Source organism: Gossypium raimondii, chromosome 7 (assembly GCF_025698545.1).
Source record: "Gossypium raimondii isolate GPD5lz chromosome 7, ASM2569854v1, whole genome shotgun sequence".
NCBI lineage: Eukaryota > Viridiplantae > Streptophyta > Magnoliopsida > Malvales > Malvaceae > Gossypium > Gossypium raimondii.
In genome coordinates this window covers 30,791,658-30,811,549 of record NC_068571.1, presented here as the reverse complement: position 1 = coordinate 30,811,549, position 19,892 = coordinate 30,791,658, and the positions used below count along the sequence as shown (strand labels likewise).

General features: G+C 33.2%; 1 protein-coding gene and 1 non-coding gene across 2 annotated transcripts; both read left to right on the top strand.

Annotated features, from left to right (window-relative positions):
• Window positions 1–9,406: 9,406 nt before the first annotated feature.
• On the top strand, window positions 9,407–10,374 carry LOC105796427 (late embryogenesis abundant protein Lea14-A). The gene is made up of 2 exons (XM_012626146.2): window positions 9,407–9,678; window positions 10,005–10,374. The coding sequence occupies exons 1-2, from the start codon at window positions 9,473–9,475 to the stop codon at window positions 10,255–10,257; spliced, it is 459 nt and encodes a 152-aa protein (XP_012481600.1). The 5' UTR covers window positions 9,407–9,472; the 3' UTR covers window positions 10,258–10,374.
• A 313-nt stretch (window positions 10,375–10,687) lies between these two features.
• TRNAA-AGC (transfer RNA alanine (anticodon AGC)) lies at window positions 10,688–10,760 on the top strand. The gene has a single exon. It is a non-coding gene; the product is annotated as a tRNA-Ala (tRNA).
• Window positions 10,761–19,892: the final 9,132 nt, after the last annotated feature.

Sequence of the window (19,892 nt, the reverse complement as noted above, 5' to 3'; positions counted from 1 at the left end):
AGAATATGTCCGTAAATCAGAATGTTCCTCCTCCTCCACCCCTCCTATTCCTCAACCGGTCCCGTAGCTCCACTGAGTGCCGAATTGGTGAGATCAAGTAAGCCACTGTTGATAGAATTGAAAGCATGGGGCTGAAGATTTGAGGCCAATGTTGATGATGATCCGGAAAAAGCCGAGTTTTGGCTTGAAAATACTATTCGGTATTTGATGAATTATCTTGCACCCTGAAGAATGTTTGAAATGTCTTGTGTCTTTATTGAAGGATTCACATATCGTTGGTGGAAAACATTGATATCGGTGGTTCCAAAAGAAAGAGTTACTTGGGACTTCTTTCGGAAGAATTTAGAAAGAAATATGTAAGCCAACGATTTATTGATCAAAAGCGCAAAGAGTTTCTCGGGTTGAAACAGTAGAATGTCCGTAGCGAGAATATGAGCGGGAGTTTGTTCGGCTTAGTAAATATGCCCAAGAATGTGTGCCTCACGGAGGCTATTATGTGTAAAAGATTTGAAGAGGGCTAAATGAAGACATCAGTTGCATGTTGGGATTTTAGAGTTAAAAGAATTTGTGGTGTTAGTTGATCGGGCTGTAAAGTGAAGAACCGAGTAGAGAAGAGAAGAAGCGGAGATGGAATCTCGAGATGTAAGGAAGAGGACAATGGGCGAACATTTCAATCTCATTCAAGAAGTTTAAAGGGATGGATCCACGACCAACTGGTTCGATTGGGTATTCACGCAGAGACCGAGGGAGGTCGTGATGCGGAGCTACAACTCGAGCTACCTCTGTAGCAAGTGTGGGCAATGTAGGAAACACCGGCTGAATGTCAGCGGTGTGGCGGGCGACATATTGGTGAGTGTTGGGGATTTAAACGAGCTTGTTTGGTGTGGTTCCCAAGAGCATTATGTAAGAGATTGCCACGAGAGAAGAGAGGAAGAAAATTTGCCAAGAGTGGATCGGGTGATATTGTTAGTAGAGGAGACCGCAGAAATGTGGGAAGCAAAGTCGATGGTAAAAGTGTGATGAAAGATGCATTGGAGGATCGAAATTAGGCGCTGCCGGGACTTATGCCATACGTGCTCGAGAGGATGCCTCATCTCCGATGTGATTCTTGGTACATTTTCTCTTCATGATATAGATGTTATTGCTTTGATTGATCCGGCTCTACTCATTCATATGTATGCATGAAATTGGTATCTAGTAAGAAATTGCCTATTGAAAACACTTGAATATGTAGTTAAAGTATCAAATCCATTAGGCAAGTATGTCTTAGTTGATAAGATTTGCAAGAATTGCCCCGATGATTCAAGGTCCTTTGTTTCTGGCTAATTTGATGTTGTTACCATTTGATGAGTTCGATGTTATTTTGGGGATGGATTGGTTGATATTGCATGATGCCAAGGTGAATTGTAGACGAAAATTCTTGAATTAAAGTGTGAAAATGGTGAAATTCTCGGATTGAAACAGAGGAGCGAATAAGTTGCCTATGGTGATTTCGCACATGTCTACTCGAAATACTTGAGAAAGGGATGTGAAGTTTATCTTGCTTATGTGTTGAATCTTGATATAAGCGGGTGAAGCTTGAATCGGTCTTGGTAGTCTGTGAATTTCGGATGTATTTCGGAGGAATTGCAGGTTACCTCCGATTAGAGAAGTTGAGTTTTCTATTGATCATTACACTGCATGCACCGATTTCTATTGCACCGTATCGAATGGCTCCGTGAGTTGAAGGAATTAAAAGCTCGATTACAAGAGTTGATGATAAAGGATTTGTGAGACCGAGTTTTTCTCCTTGGGGTGCTCTGTGTTATTTGTGAAAAGAAGGGCGGCTCTATGAGACTTTGTATTGACTATCGTCACTCAATAAGGTGACCATAAAGAACAAGTATCCTTTGCCGAGAATTGATGATTTGTTTGATCAATTAAAAGAACATGATGTTCTCAAGATCGATCGAGGTCCGGTTACTATCGGTTGAGAGTTAAAGAGTCGATGTGCGAAAACGCCTTTAGAACGAGGTATGGACACTATGAATTTCGGTAATGCCTTTTGGGTTGACTAATGCTCCACTATTTTATGGACTTGATGAACCGAATTTTTGGTACTGTACTTAGACAAGTTCGTGGTGGTGTTCATAGATGATATTTTAATCTATTCTCGGGATGAATCGGAACATGCGAAACATTTGAGAAGCGTGTTGCAGATTCGAGAGAAAAGAAATTGTATGCTAAATTCACAAAAGTGAGTTTTGGCTTCGTGAGGTTGGATTCTTGGGACATATAGTTTCAAGTGAAGGTATTCGGGTTGATCCAAGCAAAATTTCAGCAATTGTTGATTGGGAGCCACCAAAGAATGTGGTGAAGTTAGAAGCTTCACAGGCTTAGTGGGTATTACAGACGGTTTGTCAAGGATTCTCGATGATTGCTTCTCCTATGACTAAGTTCTTGCAGAAGAATGTCAAGTTTGAATGGACCGATAAATGTCAACGAGTTTTGAAAAGTTGAAGGCATTATTGGTGAGGCGCCAGTGTTGGTGCAACTTTGAGTCCGGAAGGAGTTTGTAATTCTGATGATGCATCGTTGAATGGCCTTGGGTGTGTGTTAATGCAAGAGGGCAAAGTAATAGCTTATGCTTGAGGCAGTTGAAACCGCATGAGAAGAATTATCCGACGCATGATTTAGAATTGGTCGCCATTGTTTTTGCTTTAAAAATTTGGCGTCATTATTTGTATGGTGAAAAGTGCGAATCTTCACCGATCATAAGAGTTTGAAATATTTGATGAGTCAAAAGACTTGAATTTGCGGCAACGAAGATGGCTCGAGCTAATCAAAGACTATGAGCTAGTGATTGATTATCACCCGGAAAGCTAATGTGGTTCTTGATGCCTTGAGCGAGAAAATCTTTATTTGCTTTGAGAGCTATGGATGCGATGTTAACTTTATCGATGATGGCTCAATGTTGGTTGAATTGAGAGCTAGACCGTTATTTCTTCACAAATTCGAGAATCTCAAAAGAATGACGATGAAATTGCAAGCCAAGAGAGCTCGATGTGAAGCGGTGTTGACTCGATTTTCAAATTGGTTCGGATGATTGCACGATGTTCGAGGGGAGAATATGTGTACCGAGAAATGATGAGCTAATTCGGACTATTTTAGGTGAGGCACAGTGGTGATTTATCGATCCATCCGGGTAGTGTGAAAATGTACAATGATTTGAGGAAGTTGTATTGGTGGTAGGGCATGAAAAGGATATCTCGAATTTGTAACAAAATGTTTAATCATCAACAAGTGAAGGTGAGCATCAAGTGCCATCGGGTTTACTTCAACCGATAACGATTCGAGAATGGAAGTGGGACGATATCACGATGGATTTCGTGACGAGATTGCTTTTAACTCCAAAGAAGAAAGATGCTATTTGGGTAATTGTGGATAGATTGACAAAGTCACCCATTTTATTCGATCGCATTGATTATTCACTTGACAGGTTGGCGGAATTATATGTTCTTTGAAATAGTGAGACTACATGGGGTGCCTAAATCTATTATATCGGATAGAGATCCGAGATTTACTTGAGGTTTTGGATAAAGTTACAGGAAGCTTTGGGTGCGAAATTGAATTTCGATCGCATTTCATCCATAATGACGGGCAATCGAAAGGGTGATTCAAGTTCTTGAAGACATGCTCGGTGTTGTATTTTAGAAATGAAGGATAGTTGGGAGAAATATCTACCATTGGTTGAATTTGCTTATAATAATAGTTATCGATCAAGTATACAAATGGCACCGTATGAAGCATTATATGGGCGTAAATGTAGAACCCTTTATATTGGACTGAACTCGGTGAGAATCGGATTCATGGAGTCGACACGGTGAAAGAAAGCGAAGAAAAGGTGAAAATAATCCGTGATTGCCTAAAAGTCGCCTCGGATCGGCAAAAGTCGTATCGGATTTAAAGAAAAAGAAATTGAGTTTCAAGTGGGTGATAAAGTGTTCTTGAAAGTATCCCCATGGAAGAAGATTACGAGATTTGGTCGTAAAGGCAAACTAAGTCCACGTTTTATTGGACCATATGAAGTTCTGAGAGAGTTGGCCTGTAGCATATCGGTTAGCTTTACCGCCAGAGTTGGAAAAGATACATAATGTATTTCATGTGTCGATGTTGCGACGTTATCGTTCGGATCCTTCACATATAGTTTCTCCTCTGAGAGATTGAGGTTAGACCGGATATGACTTATGAAGAAGAACCCATAAAGATTTTGGCTCGGGAGGTCAAACAGTTAAGAAATAAAAGTGTAGCCTTAGTGAAAGTGTTATGGCAAAAACATGGAATGGAAGAGGCTACGTGGGAACCGGAGGAAATTATGAGGAAACAGTACCCAAACCTCTTTTTCGGTAAGATTTTCGGGGACGAAAATCCCTAAGGGGAGAGTTATATGACTGGTTGGGCCTAGTCGGAATAGTGGTTTGGGACCACAAATCCGACGAGGAAAATATGGTTAATATTATATTTTATGGTCTACAATTTCACGGAAAATTTTCGTAAAAATTTCGTTCGAAAATTTCGACGTTTGGGCATTCAATTTAGTCAAAAGGACTAAATTGTAAATAGTCAAAAGTTGAGTTCTACATCTTAGAGGTGTCTAATTGTTATGAAATTTTAAATTGGAGGTCTTTATGTGGTAATTAGACCATTAGTTAGTTGATGGACAAAAATAGACATAAGAAATGGGTGAAATAGATTTTTTTTAAATGGGGCATTTTAGTCATTTGGTTATTAAATAGAATTAAATGGGAAAAAGATGGCAAAATATGCTCATCTTCTTCATGGTGAACGAAATCAGCAAGGGAAGCCATATTTAGGGTTTTAAGCTTTCAAGCTCCATAGTAAGTGATTCTAAGCCCGTTTTTAATGTTCTTTGTATTTTTGGAGTCCGTAACTTGGTTTAGCTTATTCTACCATTAATTAGTGTTAGGGTTCATATTTGGAAAAATATCCATAGGTGAAATGTGTTTATTTTGCTGTTTTATGGTGGAATATGAAGCTAGAGATTTTGTTAAACAACTTTTGCTAAGCAATTTTAAGCGAAAACGGGTAAATAGACATAATCGGTAAAAATAATTAATATTCAAAAGTATGTGTTGGAGTGGAATTTGATGTTGCCATAGAAGGAAAAATGTTCAGCATGTTATAAAACTTAAGAATAAGTGATGAAGTTTAATTTCCAAGCTTGGGGACAAAAGTGTAATTATGCAAAAGTTTGGGGCAAAATTGTAATTTTCAAAAGTTGGGTGGTGGATTATTTTAATAAATGTGAATATTAAACGAGTTAAATTTGCTATTATAGATCAAGAAAGACGTGAAGAGTATATCAAACGGGGAAAAGGAAAGATAGTGGAGTAAAGTGCAAAATTACGATATTTTGCACCGAGGTAAGTAAACACGTGACTTAATGTATTATTTTGATATTATTTGATATATGTTGAGATTTATTTGGAATTAAAATAAATGTTTGGCAATATCCTAAAAATGTTGTTAAATCGGAAAGGTGATAAAGGGTTGCAATATATGGGTTATGGGTTGAACACTCGGAATAAGCCGTAGTATGTTGTATATAAAAGGGTTCTTGTGTGCTGATTCCCGATTTATGGGTGGTGCTATGTCGTGATCCACCATATCTTTGAAATGTGAAAGGGGTTGCTATGTGCTGATTCCCAGGGGTTGCTAAGTCTTGATTCCCGATTTCATTGGTGGTGCTAAGTCGATATCCACCATATCTTTGAAATGAAAAGGGGTTGCTATGTCTGATTCCCCGAGGGATTGCTAAGTGCTGATTCCCGATTCATTGGTGGTGCTAAGTGCGATATCCACCATATCTTTGAAATAAAAGGGGTTGCTATGTCTTTGATTCCCAGGGGTTGCTAAGTCTTGATTCCCGATTCGGTGGTGGTGCTAAGTCGGGATCCACCAATAACGGCTAACATTCAGTGTTCAACGAAAAAGTGTGGAAGATGAATATTGCCATATGGTGGAAAATTTTATGGGGTAAATATTGAGTTGAATACTAAATCGACCCATGTATGAGATGGGAGAAAATATCAAAAAGCATAAAAGGAACGATTTAATTATAAACTGTGTTGAACAACAGCAATTGGGTAACTTTGAAAAATCACCATAAATGGTGGAAAATGAATGGGAAGCTGAATAATATATGAAATTGAAGTTGAATGTATCTATTCTCATATGAAAGAAATAGAATAAGCAAAGGAGTTGTATTTTGGAGATATCTGAATTTTACTGAAATAGGGCTGGATTGATTTCGAGATCTCCTGTTCTAACTTTGGAAAATTACCAAAAATTGTAAAAAAATAATTATGGCATGAAATTTATATCCCTGGAATCCTTATTGAGTCTATTTTTATTAGAAACAAGCGAAACCATTTTTCAAATTTTGTACAGAGAGTTAAGTAAATTTTAGTGAGGAAGGGTCAGAACCGTTGGGCAGTGAAACAGGGGAAGGTTTAATGAATAAACTGTACTAATTTGCTGGGTTAAAAATTCTGAAATTTTTATGGTGAAATGGTATATGAGTCTAGTTTCAGGGAAAATTTACGGAACTCAATTTGGAGCCCTGTAGCTCCAGATAAAAATAAATTAGCGACTATGACGCAGAAAAACAGCTTGCTGGAAATTGCCTAAACAATAAAGTTATTCATGAATAAATTTATATTTTGGTGTAGTTATGGGAGTAATTACTTATTTATCATGTGTTTACTTACTAAGCTATATGCTTACTCGATTTTATTTTTCTCTTGGTTATAGTGACTTCCAACAACTCGGAAATTGGAGCAAGTCGGACAATCATCTACACTATCCTTCACATTTGGGGTATTTTACTACTAGTGTTCGAAATTTTATGGCATGTATAGACACTTTATGTAATGTGGGATCATCATGTAAATATATGTTATGGTTCCTTTTAAATGTAGTGTTTATTAATAGTTAAACTATATGTGTGTTTATACAAATGAAATTGGTTGGTATATTGGAATGTGTTCTAAATTTGCGGGAGGTTTAAGCAAAAATAAGTAGGAATCTTTGTCGAAAATTTTTAAAAATTTAGTAATACCTCATACTCTGTTCCGGTAAGGAATACGGGTAAGGGGTGTTACAGTGCATGTGTTGGCAAAGATTTGTTCTTACTAGTAGATATGAATCGTAAAATATATAATAAAAATTTAAAGTTGATTAATTATATGATATGACACACAACCAAATTTCAATAGATCCATGTATCAAAAATTAGACTTCCATTATGGAATAATTTCATATTTTATAGCCTTTAGTTTCAAATACTATATAAGATATACGATAACATATATGATTTGAGTAAAGATCACATAAAATTTAAAAGTAAAGTATAGAAATTATCATAAAAATAATGTTTGCATTCTATTTTGATCATTAAATTATACAAAATTAAATATTTTAGTCATGTTAACAATCGTTTGAAATTTGATGAAGTGCTAATGCACACTTTTTTATTGTTCTAATAACAAATTTAGCTGTTGAATTTTTTTATATTTAGGATTAAATTGATAGAATGTGTAAATATTAGAGGACTAAATTTATTATTAAACCAATAAAAGGTCTACTTTAGCACTTTCGTCAAATTTCAAACATTACCATTTGGTGATTAAAATATTTGATTTTGTATAATTTAGTAAAAAATAAAATAAATAAATAAAAGTCTAATGAACAGATTAGAATGTCATTTCTATACTTCACTCATTTAAAAATGTATGGAGAACATAGGGGTGTGCAAATTTCGGGTAAATCCGAATTAATTCGGTTAACCGATTGAATTCGGTTAATCGATCGGTTAACCAAATTAATTTGGTCGGGGTCGGTTAATAATTTTTTAGAAATTTGGTTAAAAATTAATTCGGTTCGAAATCGGTCGGTTAACTGAATTAACCGAATTTAATAAATAATATTATAATATATAAGTATTCGGTCGGTTTAGTTAATTTTTTGAAAATATAAATTAATTGGTCGGTTAAGTTGGTTAATTTTTTTATATGTTATATACTAGTTTTAACCAAAAATAAAAATATATATAAATTTCGGTTAATTCGGTTAACCTACTGAATTAACCGAAAAAATTTGGTTCAGTTAATTTTTTTTGAAAAAAATTCAGTTTAGTTAACGGTTAAAGGTTTAAAAGGGTCGGTTAATTCGGTTAATGGTAGTTCGGGTCGATTAACTAGTCGGTTAACCGATTGAACACCCTAGAAGATCATGCAAAGAAATATAGTATATATATATATATAAAGAGGAATCATTCATTAAAGCAGCATAACAAATTGGAAAAAGTGGGGTTGAAACTTGAAAACGCTTCATCCATCTCGATTCCCACATGAATCACACATAATTAGGGGCGAGTTTATAGGGGTGGGCACTGGACAGGGGCTTCCCACATATTCTCCCAGTTTTTTTTATAAATTTTTAAATAAGTTATCATTATACCATAACCTCTCATCAACCCATAAATAGGAAGATATTGCACTCAAACTCAGTCCTCTTGTATTGACAACAATACTCATGCTAATCGAGAATATATAAAATTTTAATTTAACATTTCCTTTTTTAAAATAATTTAATACGATAAATTTAATAATGTCTTTTATCAATCATATTATTTACATTCTTTAATGTATGCAATCCTATTTTTTATAATACAGAATAATTCTATAACTATTTTTATTAGTTTAGTTTAGTTAGAGTATAATCTTTTAACATTAAAACTTTAATTCATATTAAAATTTTACAAAAATGACTTACAAAGTTAAGTAGAAAATTAATATCATTTACATATTTTTATATTTAAAAGTGATATTGGTGAAAAATTATATAAAAATAACACCAAAATTAAAATTAATTGAATCCGGTCAAAAGATTTTTACCACAGATTTTTAAAATTATAGTTTAAGATATATTAAAAAACATAAAATACTTTTACCATAAAGTTGCGTGAAATCAATTATAAACTTTAAAATTTATCTACAGTATGTCCCAACCTAATAACTTATATTTACTGCCGTAAATCCCCATTTTCTGTACACAATTACCTTTATCAAACCAATTCAATAAAAATAAAAATTAAAGGTCCCTCAATAAAGAATCTAAAAATCTGTTTTGAAGTTGCGAGTTGCGACTACTTAAAACGTGGAGAGGAGAAAGTTGCCAAAATTAAAGCACAGATCTCCCTCTACGGAAAAACTAACCGACAGCTCTACGCGTTTATTCTCACGTGCCATCATCTCCCATCAAGCATGTCTAATTTACACGTGTCACCTACACAGATTCCCCCGCTCCCCTATAAAATGGAAACCCAAACCTGAGGGGTCTCTAACGTCAAAACAGACAGCATCCTAAGATATCGAGCCATCCCCCAAATCTAATAGTCAGTTTTTACACGATGGCGGAGTTGTTGGACAAGGCGAAGAACTTTGTGGCCGATAAGGTGGCCAATATGAAGAAGCCTGAGGCTAGCATCACGGATGTTGATCTGAGCCATGTGGGCCGTGACGGCATCCAGTATGACGCTAAAGTCTCCGTCACCAACCCCTATAGCGCTCCCATCCCCATCTGCGAGATCTCTTACACTCTCAAAAGTGCTGGCAGGTTTGATCCCCCTCCACTCCTCTCCGCTTATCATCAATCTTCTGTTCACTATTCCTTTTCGTTTTCTTTTATAAATATTTGATTTCTGGGATTCGTTTTTGAAGTTGCACCATTTCATGTTTGACACATTTTTCTATTCATACTGATCTGTTTAAATGGCTTTGGGGTTTGAAATCTGAAAAGAAAAAACAACACAAGAATTATAATGGCGCTTTTGACAGATTCTTCCTAGCGGATATTCCAATAATGGACCGTCTTAGACATTGGAAATTGGGATTATGTTGGGCGTTTGATTTAGTTATTGATGATTTGTGAAATTGCGACAGGGTGATTGCATCGGGGAAAGTACCAGACCCGGGTTCACTGAAGGCAAGCGACTCGACGATGTTGGACGTGGCAGTGAAGGTACCGCATAGCGTATTGGTAAGCTTGATAAAGGACATCGGTGCAGACTGGGATATTGACTATGAATTGGAAGTGGGACTCACCGTGGATCTTCCTCTCTTTGGAGACCTGACCATCCCTCTCTCTCAGAAAGGAGAGATCAAGCTTCCTACTTTCAAAGACCTCTTCTTTTGACTTCTATTCATCCCTCATGTATTCTTTCTTTTCTGAAACTTGAATTGTATGTTAAAAATACGATATGTGCTTTAAGTTGAATAAATTGTTTTTACCGATCCGAGGTAATTTTAGATCTTTTTTTTTATTATTAAAGTTTTTGAGTTTACCTTTGATCAAAAGAGAAGGGATATAATCATGAGATCCTTTAATTATGAGTTTAGAGGTTCATTAAAATAGAACACATTTCATTACCATCACGGTGGACACCTTCAACATGAACTTCCTTTCTCAGATGGGATAAAATGATGACTTTCCCTCAACTGAAGTAACATCTCCACCGTCGATGAAATGGCTTGGGTCAGTTCGAGGCAAACTATCAAGATTTGTAACATGGTCAAAATACAAAATTAAATATACTAAAATTTGTTTCTAAGACCTAAAGTCGTCCGGGGATGTAGCTCAGATGGTAGAGCGCTCGCTTAGCATGCGAGAGGTACGGGGATCGATACCCCGCATCTCCATTCGCTCTGTTTTATTTTTGAGTATTCATTCAACTTACGGGGATGGTTGGGTTTTTGTTCATTCCAATTTATAGGGTTTGTAGAATAATATCAAATTTAAATATATCATAAATTTAATTTTAAATATTATAGAAAGTAAATGATGTAGGATTATAATTTTATACCATTTTTAATTTATTAAATAATATATTTTATAATTTCAAAATTTTAAAAATACGTATTTGTGATAATTAAATGCGGATTAGTTTAATTTATATTAAAAGTTTACTCTATCCCAAATCACGTGTGCATTCATTATCACGGAATATTCCAATATCAGTATTTAGTCATTTGAGGAGCTTTTATTAATTTTAGTTTTAATAGAAGTAGAAAATAAGATATATATTTTTATTTTGTTATTATATCCATGTACTTATTCTTATAAAATATCATTCAAAATAGAATGATTTGAGAAAGGATATAATGAAATTCTTTGATTGGTTTTTTCGGAAAGAGAAATGATCCGTTTTCTTTGACCTATGGGTCCAACAAAACAAATCACTACACAATTAACCATTCAAATTAAATTAATATTTTTACTATTTAGATATTCAAATTGACTAAAAATCTAATTTAATAATTTAAATAGTACCTTAATTATTTAATTGAATTAAATGTTAATATTAAATTAATTCAATAGAATAGACTTTAGTTTTGAAATTTTAATTAATGAAAAATATAAAAGTTGAATTAATACGTAAAACTATTAAAATAATATACAAATTATATATATAACACAATAGCTATTTGATGTTTCAATATAAGGAAATATTCCTATGTAACATATTTAGGATATGTTGTTTGTCAGTAGGGGTGTTTAAATTTCGGTCAAAATCAAATTAACCGATCAAATCGAACTAATTCGGTTAATCGGTTAGTTAACTGATCTAATTCGGTCGGAGGTCGGTTAATGATTTTTTGAAAGTTTGGCTATTGGTTAATTTGGTTTGAAATCGGATAATTAATCGGAATAACTGAACTTTCAAAAAACCAATATTATATATTACCAATTAGGTTAATTTTGGTTAATTTGGTTAAATGAACATTACCAGTTTATTTTTTGATATGTTTTATATTTATTTTAACAAAAAAACAAAAAATGAAAATTTCGGTTAACCGACTGAATTAACCGAAATAGTTCGGTTCGTTTAATTTGTTTTGAAAAAATTTCGGTTAATGGTTAAGAGTTTAAATTTTTTGGTTAATTCGAGTAATGCTGGTTCGGTTGAATTAATTGATCGGTTAATCGATTGAATCAATATAAAAATTGACATGTGTAATTATTAATTAATTAAGAATTTAGAATAATTTAATAAATATGATTATATAACAGTCCGTATCAATATAAATAATTTCATGAATCAAAGGAAGCAATAGGGTTCATTCAAAGTAAAATTTAAACATATGATTTACCATATATAAATAAAACAAATCATATTATAAACGATTCCAATTCAATAATTTAAATATTTATTTCTATAATTATTTATCTATTTTTATTGTTATTGGAAAACAGTTTAAAAGATATTTTTAGTTAAATATAAAGTAAATTAAATTAAAAAGGTATCTAATCTCATTTCTAAAACATTAATTTAAAACTAAAAGAATTAACAATTTGAATGAAACTCTTATAACAAGTTTCTCAATCACATTGTTTAGACCCATCCTTCTGTAATACTACTTACAAAATCATCACTAACATTCATCCACTACTGTACAACCTCATCTCCCCAATTCAAGGATGTTTATGTTAGAACCCAATTTTGGTGACAAAAATTTCAAAGAATATGAACCAAACTCAAACAAAAAATGAAGAAATAGGACAAGGCTCCAAAATGTTGGTTTATAATAGAATAATTTTTTGTATATTTTCTAAATAAAATCTTACTCTCTTATTTATATGAATTTTCATGTCTCTTCATAAAGAAATATTACAATAATTAGCTTTTTTGAATAATCACATATAAAAGAGACATAATCATTCATCTAATATTATTTGAATAGTTATAATCTTTTGTCAAAAATCAAGTGATATAACTATTTACCAATAAACAAAAGATATAACTTTTGATTAATTACATGTCACACTCGGTTTTCATTAAGGTTTGAAAAATTAATGAAGGTTCGGGAGTAAATTGAAACAGATAGTGTAACACCCCTAACCTGTCTCCATTGTCGAATTAGGGTTACGAAGCATTACCGAACAATCAGAAACATTTAACACCACAATATTTAAGTAAATTACGCATATCGTAATCCATTCAATCACATGCATTCTGACCCTAAATCGAGCCCTCGAGGCCCTAAAAATAACTTTGAGACACTTCGGGACTAATCTGAAATAAATCAAAAGTTTTAAGAAAAAGATGCAAAAATTGAAAAACAGGGGTCACATGGCCGTGTGTCCAGGCCGAGTGACATCGCCCCAGACCATGTAACTTTCAAACAAGGGACACACGACCGTGTCCCAGCCCGTGTCCTCACCTGTGCAACTCACTGAGATGCCCCACACGCCTGTGTGGTAGGCCGTGTAACTCACTGACTTGAACCCTAAGAAACTCCTAGATGACACACGACCGTGTCGCCAGTGTAATAGCCCGATTTTAGGCCTAGTCGGAACAGTGGTTTCGGGACCACAAATCCGACGAAAAAAAAATGTAATGGCTTGAATTTTCAGAGGTGTCGGAACGATGATTGAGATCACTAAATTCGACAAATGGGTGAAAATATTATTAATTTAGTAAGTATAAGTTAAATGTGAAGTTAGGAAAATTTTTGAAATAGTGAATAGTGCACTAGAAATAAATATTAAAATACTTAGAATCGAAATGAGGTATCAAGACCTCGGGGATTTTAAACCGAGCCATAAATATTTTTACAAAATTTTTATGGAGTGTTAAAAGTTAGTATTAAAGTTTCGTTAAGAAATTTTAAAGTTCGATAATTAATTGAACAAAAGGACTAAATTGTAACAAATGCAAAATTATAGGAAATGATTAAATAGCTTAAATGATAAAAGGAAGAGGGCTTAAAGGAAAATAGACCCAAGGCCTATTTGGCTGGACGGCAGGGCATGAAATCAGCAGAAAGTAAAGAGAATTAAGGGAAAAATTGGAATATTGCAAAATTTGCTTAATAAAGTTAGGACCAAAGTGGAATTATCTAGATTTCTCTTCATTTTCTGAATTCTCATCAGCTAAAACACCATGGAAAGGCTTAGTCAAGCTGGTTCTTCATATTTTTATTACAAGTAAGTTCAACTCTTGACTATTTCTTGAAATTTTTGTATTTTATGACTTTTACAACTAGGCCCACTTGTTAAATTCATTAGTTTTGATTTTATGAAAGAAGTTGAAAGTTTATATGAATATGTGCTGGAATTATATGATGATTTATCATGAAATTAGAGCTTTAAATTGTTCATATGCTGATTTTATTGAAAGAATTGAATAGAAAGTGAATGTTTGGGACCTAATAGTAAAAGAGTTTGAAGATAGAGTTATATGTGGAAATTCTGGTTTTCAATAGTTGAGTAACAACTTATAATGTCTAGGTAAAGTATTAATTGAGAAAATTAGATTAATTGAGGGTTAATTTAGAAAGGACCGAATTGTATAAACTGTGAAATTTGGGGCAAAATGGAAATCAACATTTTGCACTAAAGCAGTTTGGACAGCAACAGTAGTGTAACTTTGAAAAATCACCAAAATTTTAGAAATTGAATTAGAGGATGAATAAAATATGAAACTAAAGCTTATTGAGTCTAGTTTCTTATAAAATAAATGGTGTGAGCAATGGAATTGTAAATCATGAGATATAATAGATTTTGTGAGACAAGGTCAGAATGAATTCGGGTTCCCCTGTTCTGACTTTGAAAAATCATTAAAAATTGTAAAAAAATGATTATGAGTTATAACTTATATCGTTAGAATCCTTAATGAGTCTATTTTTATAAGAAACAAGCTGAAACATCATCCGAATTCTGTACAATGAGATAATTAATTTTTAGTGAAGAGTGGTCGGAACTGTCAGACAGCGAAACAGGAGAAACTTTAAAGAATAAACTGTACTATTTGGCTGAACCAAAAATTCTGAAAATTTTATGGTATGAAGATATGTGAGTCTAGTTTCAGGGAAAATTAACGAATCTTAATTTGGAGCTCTGTAGCTCCGGATAAAAATAATTTAGTGACTCTGACTCGGATAAACAGCTTTGAATATACATGTTAGTGAATATTGAAATTATGGTTAATGTTGTTTAAGTGTGTTATACACATTAAGGATGTGGAATGGAGAGGTGGAGGAGGAAAATTGGGAAATATATGAATGATTTGTGTATAATTGGTCATATGCTTGATTTTAATTGATAAACGATGAAATATGAATTATACTTATATTTGTGCATTATTGGTCATGGCATGTGTGAAAAGAAAGTTTCATAGTATGTGTGTATGGTATATTCAATATATGATGTGGCATGAAATAATGTCATGAATGGTTTATGAATTAACACATGTTGGTAAGCTGATATATGAATAAATGATCAAAGCTGGCGGGCAGGTTTGAGTACTTATCTGATCAAGTGAGAAAGTGATAAGTGCTATACTTATCTGATCAAGTGAAAAAGTGATAAGTGCTATACTTATCTGATCAAGTGACAAAGTGATAAGTGGTAGCCTTAGCTACACTTATCGATCAAGTGACAAAGTGATAAGTGGTAGCCTAGCTACACTTATCGATCGAGACAAGTGATAAGTGATCATATGTAAGACCATAGTTATACTATGGCAAAGTGAAAGTGAAGTACTCAATTTTCCGTGACCGTTCCTAATTTGATTAAGGATGGTAAGTGACAAATGGGCCCAAAAGAATTAAAGTAAATGGATAAGTGATGCTTGTATTTATATCGGGGCGATGTTGTTATTCAAACTAAAGTGATATTTTCATTGCAAAATTGAGAATTTCATAAATGTGTTATTGAATGGTATAATCAATAAACATTGAGTTAAATGGTAAATCATTATTAGTTTTGAACTTGATGTCATTGAATTATGCGTGAATTAAATGGAAATTGCTAGTGATATGATTTAAATTATGAGCATGAGAAATTGCAAATTGAATGAAATGGAAATGAAGCATTAAATTGCATGAGTATGTATCGGGTCTCATGAGGCCCTAATTATTATGATTATAATATTTTGAGGATATATTGTGAAAAGTTATAGAAACATGTTAATTATTTTGAAAGTTTTAATTTTGATGAAAGTTTATAACTTTCGGTTAAATCGTTTACAAGTGTATGTGTTTTGGTAATGCCTCGTACCCTATTCCGTGTTGGATACGGGTAAGGGTGTTATTCTGACCGAGCCGATGTGACAGCCCATGTCCTAGGCCGTGTGAACCCAAAATTTACCTAAAATCAAGCCATTTCAAAACCAACTCCTATCTAGCCATTCATACCATTTGGGCACACCTTCAAGGGGTTCAAATATCATCCAAACATACTTAAACATGCCATTTCAAACAACCTAAATCACCTAACCAATATGTCATTCAAAGGCACCACAATTGTACCAAAACTTCATGTAACACCCCTTACCCGTATCCAACACCGGAATAGGGTACGAGGCATTACCAAAACACATACACTTGTAAACGTATTTAACCGAGTTATAAAATTTCATCAAAATTAAAACTTTCAAAATAATTAACATGTTTCTATAACTTTTCACAATATATCCTCAAAATATTATAATCATAATAATTAGGGCCTGCGAGACCCGATACATACTCATGCAATTTAATGCTTCATTTCCATTTCATTCAATTCGCAATTTCTCATGCTCATAATTTAAATCATATCACTAGCAATTTCCATTTAATTCACGTACAATTCAATGACATCAAATTCAAAACTAATACGTATTTACCATTTAACTCAATGTTTATTGATTATACCATTCAATAACACATTTATGAAATTCTCAATTTAGCAATGAAAATATCACTTTAGTTTGAATAACAACATCGTCGATATAAATACACTACCACTTATCCATTTACTTTAATTCTTTCGGCCCATTTGTCACTTACCATCCTTAATCAAATTAGGGAGCAGTCACGGAAAATTGAGTACTTCACTTTCACTTTGCCATAGTATAACTATGGTCTTACGTATGATCACTTATCACTTGTCCCCCGATCGGATAAGTGTAGCCACCTATCACTTTGTTTACGATCGGATAAGTGTAGCCACTTATCACTTTGTTTCTTGATCGGATAAGTGTAGCCACTTATCACTTTGTTTCTTGATCGGATAAGTGTAGCCACTTATCACTTTGTTTCTTGATCGGATAAGTGTAGCCACTTATCACTTTGTCTCTTGATCGATAAGTGTAGCTAAAGCTATTACTTATCACTTTGTCTCTTGATCGATAAGTATAGCGAAGCTATCACTTATCACTTTTCACTTGTCACTTGATCGGATAAGTGTAGCCAAGCTATCACTTATCACTTTCCACTTTCCACTTGTCACTTGATCGGATAAGTGTAGTGAAGCTATCATTTATCACTTTGTCACTTGATCGGATAAGTATAGCGAAGCTATCACTTATCACTTTGTCCTTGATCGGATAAGTATAGCCAAGCTATTACTTATCACTTTCCACTTGTCACTTGATCGGATAAGTGTAGCTAAAGCTACCACTTATCACTTTGTCACTTGATCGAAGTACTCAAATCCGGCGTTCGCTCAATTTGATCATTTATTCATATATCGGGCTTACCAACATGTGTTAATTCATAAACCATTCATGGTATTATTTCATGCCAAATCATATACTGAATATACCATACACACATACTATGAAACTTTATTTTCACACATGAGCTTAAACCATGACCAATAATGCACAAAATAAGCATCATTCATATTTCATCGTTTATGAGTTATAATCAAACATATGACCATTTATACACGAATCATTCATATATTTCCCAATTTTCCTCCTCCTCCTCTCCATTCCACATCCTTAATGTGTATAACACACTTAAACAACATTAACCATAATTTCAATATTCACTAACATGTATATTCAAAGCTGTTTATCCGAGTCAGAGTCACTAAATTATTTTTATCCGGGCTACAGAGCTCCAAATTAAGATCCGTTAATTTTCCTGAAACTAGACTCACATATATTCATACCATAAAATTTTCATAATTTTGGTTCAGCCAAATAGTACAGTTTATTCTTTAAAGTTTCCCTGTTTCGCTGTCTGACAGTTCCGACCACTCTTCACTAAAATTAATTATCTCATTGTACAGAATTCGGATGATGTTTTAGCTTGTTTATTCTAAAATAGACTCATTAAGGATTATAACCATATAAACTATAACTCATAATCATTTTTTACAATTTTAATGATTTTCCAAAGTCAGAACAGGGAACCCGAATTCATTCTGACCTTGTCTCACAAAATCTATTATATCTCATGATTTACAATTCCATTGCTCACATCATTTCTTTTATAAGAAATTAGACTCAATAAGCTTTAGTTTCATATTTTATTCATCCTCTAATTCAATCTCTACAATTTTGGTGATTTTTCAAAGTTACACTACTGCTGCTGTCCAAAACTGCTTTAGTGCAAAATGTTGATTTCCATTTTGCCCCAAATTTCACAGTTTATACAATTCGGTCCTTTCTCAATTAACCCTCAATTAATCTAATTTTCTCAATTAGTACTTTACTAGACATTATAAGTTGTTACACAACTATTGAAATTCAGAATTTCCACATATAACTCTATCTTCAAACTCTTTTACTATTAGGTCCCAAACATTCACTTTCTATTCAATTCTTTCAATAAAATCAGCATATGAACAATTTAAAGCTCTAATTTCATGCTAAATCATCATATACTTCCAGCACATATTCATATAAACTTTCAACTTCTTTCATAAAATCAAAAACTAATGAATTTAACAAGTGGGCCTAGTTGTAAAAGTCATAAAAATACAAAATTTCAAGAAATAGTCAAGAATTGAACTTACTTGTAATAAAAATATGAAAACCAGCTTGAAGAAGCCCTTCCATGGTGTTTTAGCTGATGAGAATTCAGAAAAATGAAGAGAAATCTAGATAATTCCACTTGGGTCCTAACTTTATTAAGCAAATTTTGCAATTTTCCAATTTTGCCCTTAATTCTCCTTACTTTCTTGCTGATTTCATGCCTCTGCCGTCCAGCCCAAATAGACCTTGGGTCTATTTGTCTTTTAAGCCCTCTTCCTTTTATCATTTAAGCTATTTAATCATTTCCCAAAATTTTGCATTTGTTACAATTTAGTCCTTTTTGTTCAATTAATTATCGGAACTTTAAAATTTCTTAACGAAACTTTAATACTAACTTTTTAACACTCCATAAATATTTATAAAAATATTTATGGCTCAGTTTAAAATCCCCGAGGTCTTGATACCTCATTTCGATTCTAATTATTTTAATATTTATTTCTAGTGCACTATTCACTATTTCAAAAATTTTCCTAACTTCATATTTAACTTATACTTACTAAATTAATAATATTTTCTACCCATTTGTCGAATTTAGTGATCTCGAATCACCGTTCGACACCTCTGAAAATTCAAGCCATTACATTTTTTTTTCGCTTGATTTGTGGTCCGAAACCATTTGTTCGACTAAGCCTAAAATCGGGCTATTACAACTCTCCCCCTTTAGGGATTTTCGTCCCGAAAATCTTACCAGATGGTAGGTTAATGATTTACTTCCACGTATATTTCAAATTCACACATGATTTTGGATTTTCATATCTTTTGAGATAATCACATAGATTCATAAGAAAATCGGGATAGCGATATTTCAACATCTGAAGCTACACAAAGTATCGAAAATTACAATCCATATAGAATGATATCCATTTTGATAATCTGAGTAGTTTTCGAACTATCAAATATTTCTCTCTTTTATATTGTCCTCATTTTCTAATTCATTCACTTTTCCGACCACATTATTATTCTCCATTACGAACTTCGTAACACTACACTCGTAAGCTTATTCAACCAAAATCTCACAAAT

What these genes read in the sequence shown, in the direction of transcription:
- LOC105796427 (XM_012626146.2), top strand. Translation starts at nt 9,473, where the DNA reads ATGGCGGAGTTGTTGGACAAGGCGAAGAACTTTGTGGCCGATAAGGTG. An exon ending in ACTCTCAAAAGTGCTGGCAG is followed by an intron (nt 9,679 to 10,004) that starts GTTTGATCCCCC and finishes AAATTGCGACAG; the next exon opens with GGTGATTGCATCGGGGAAAG.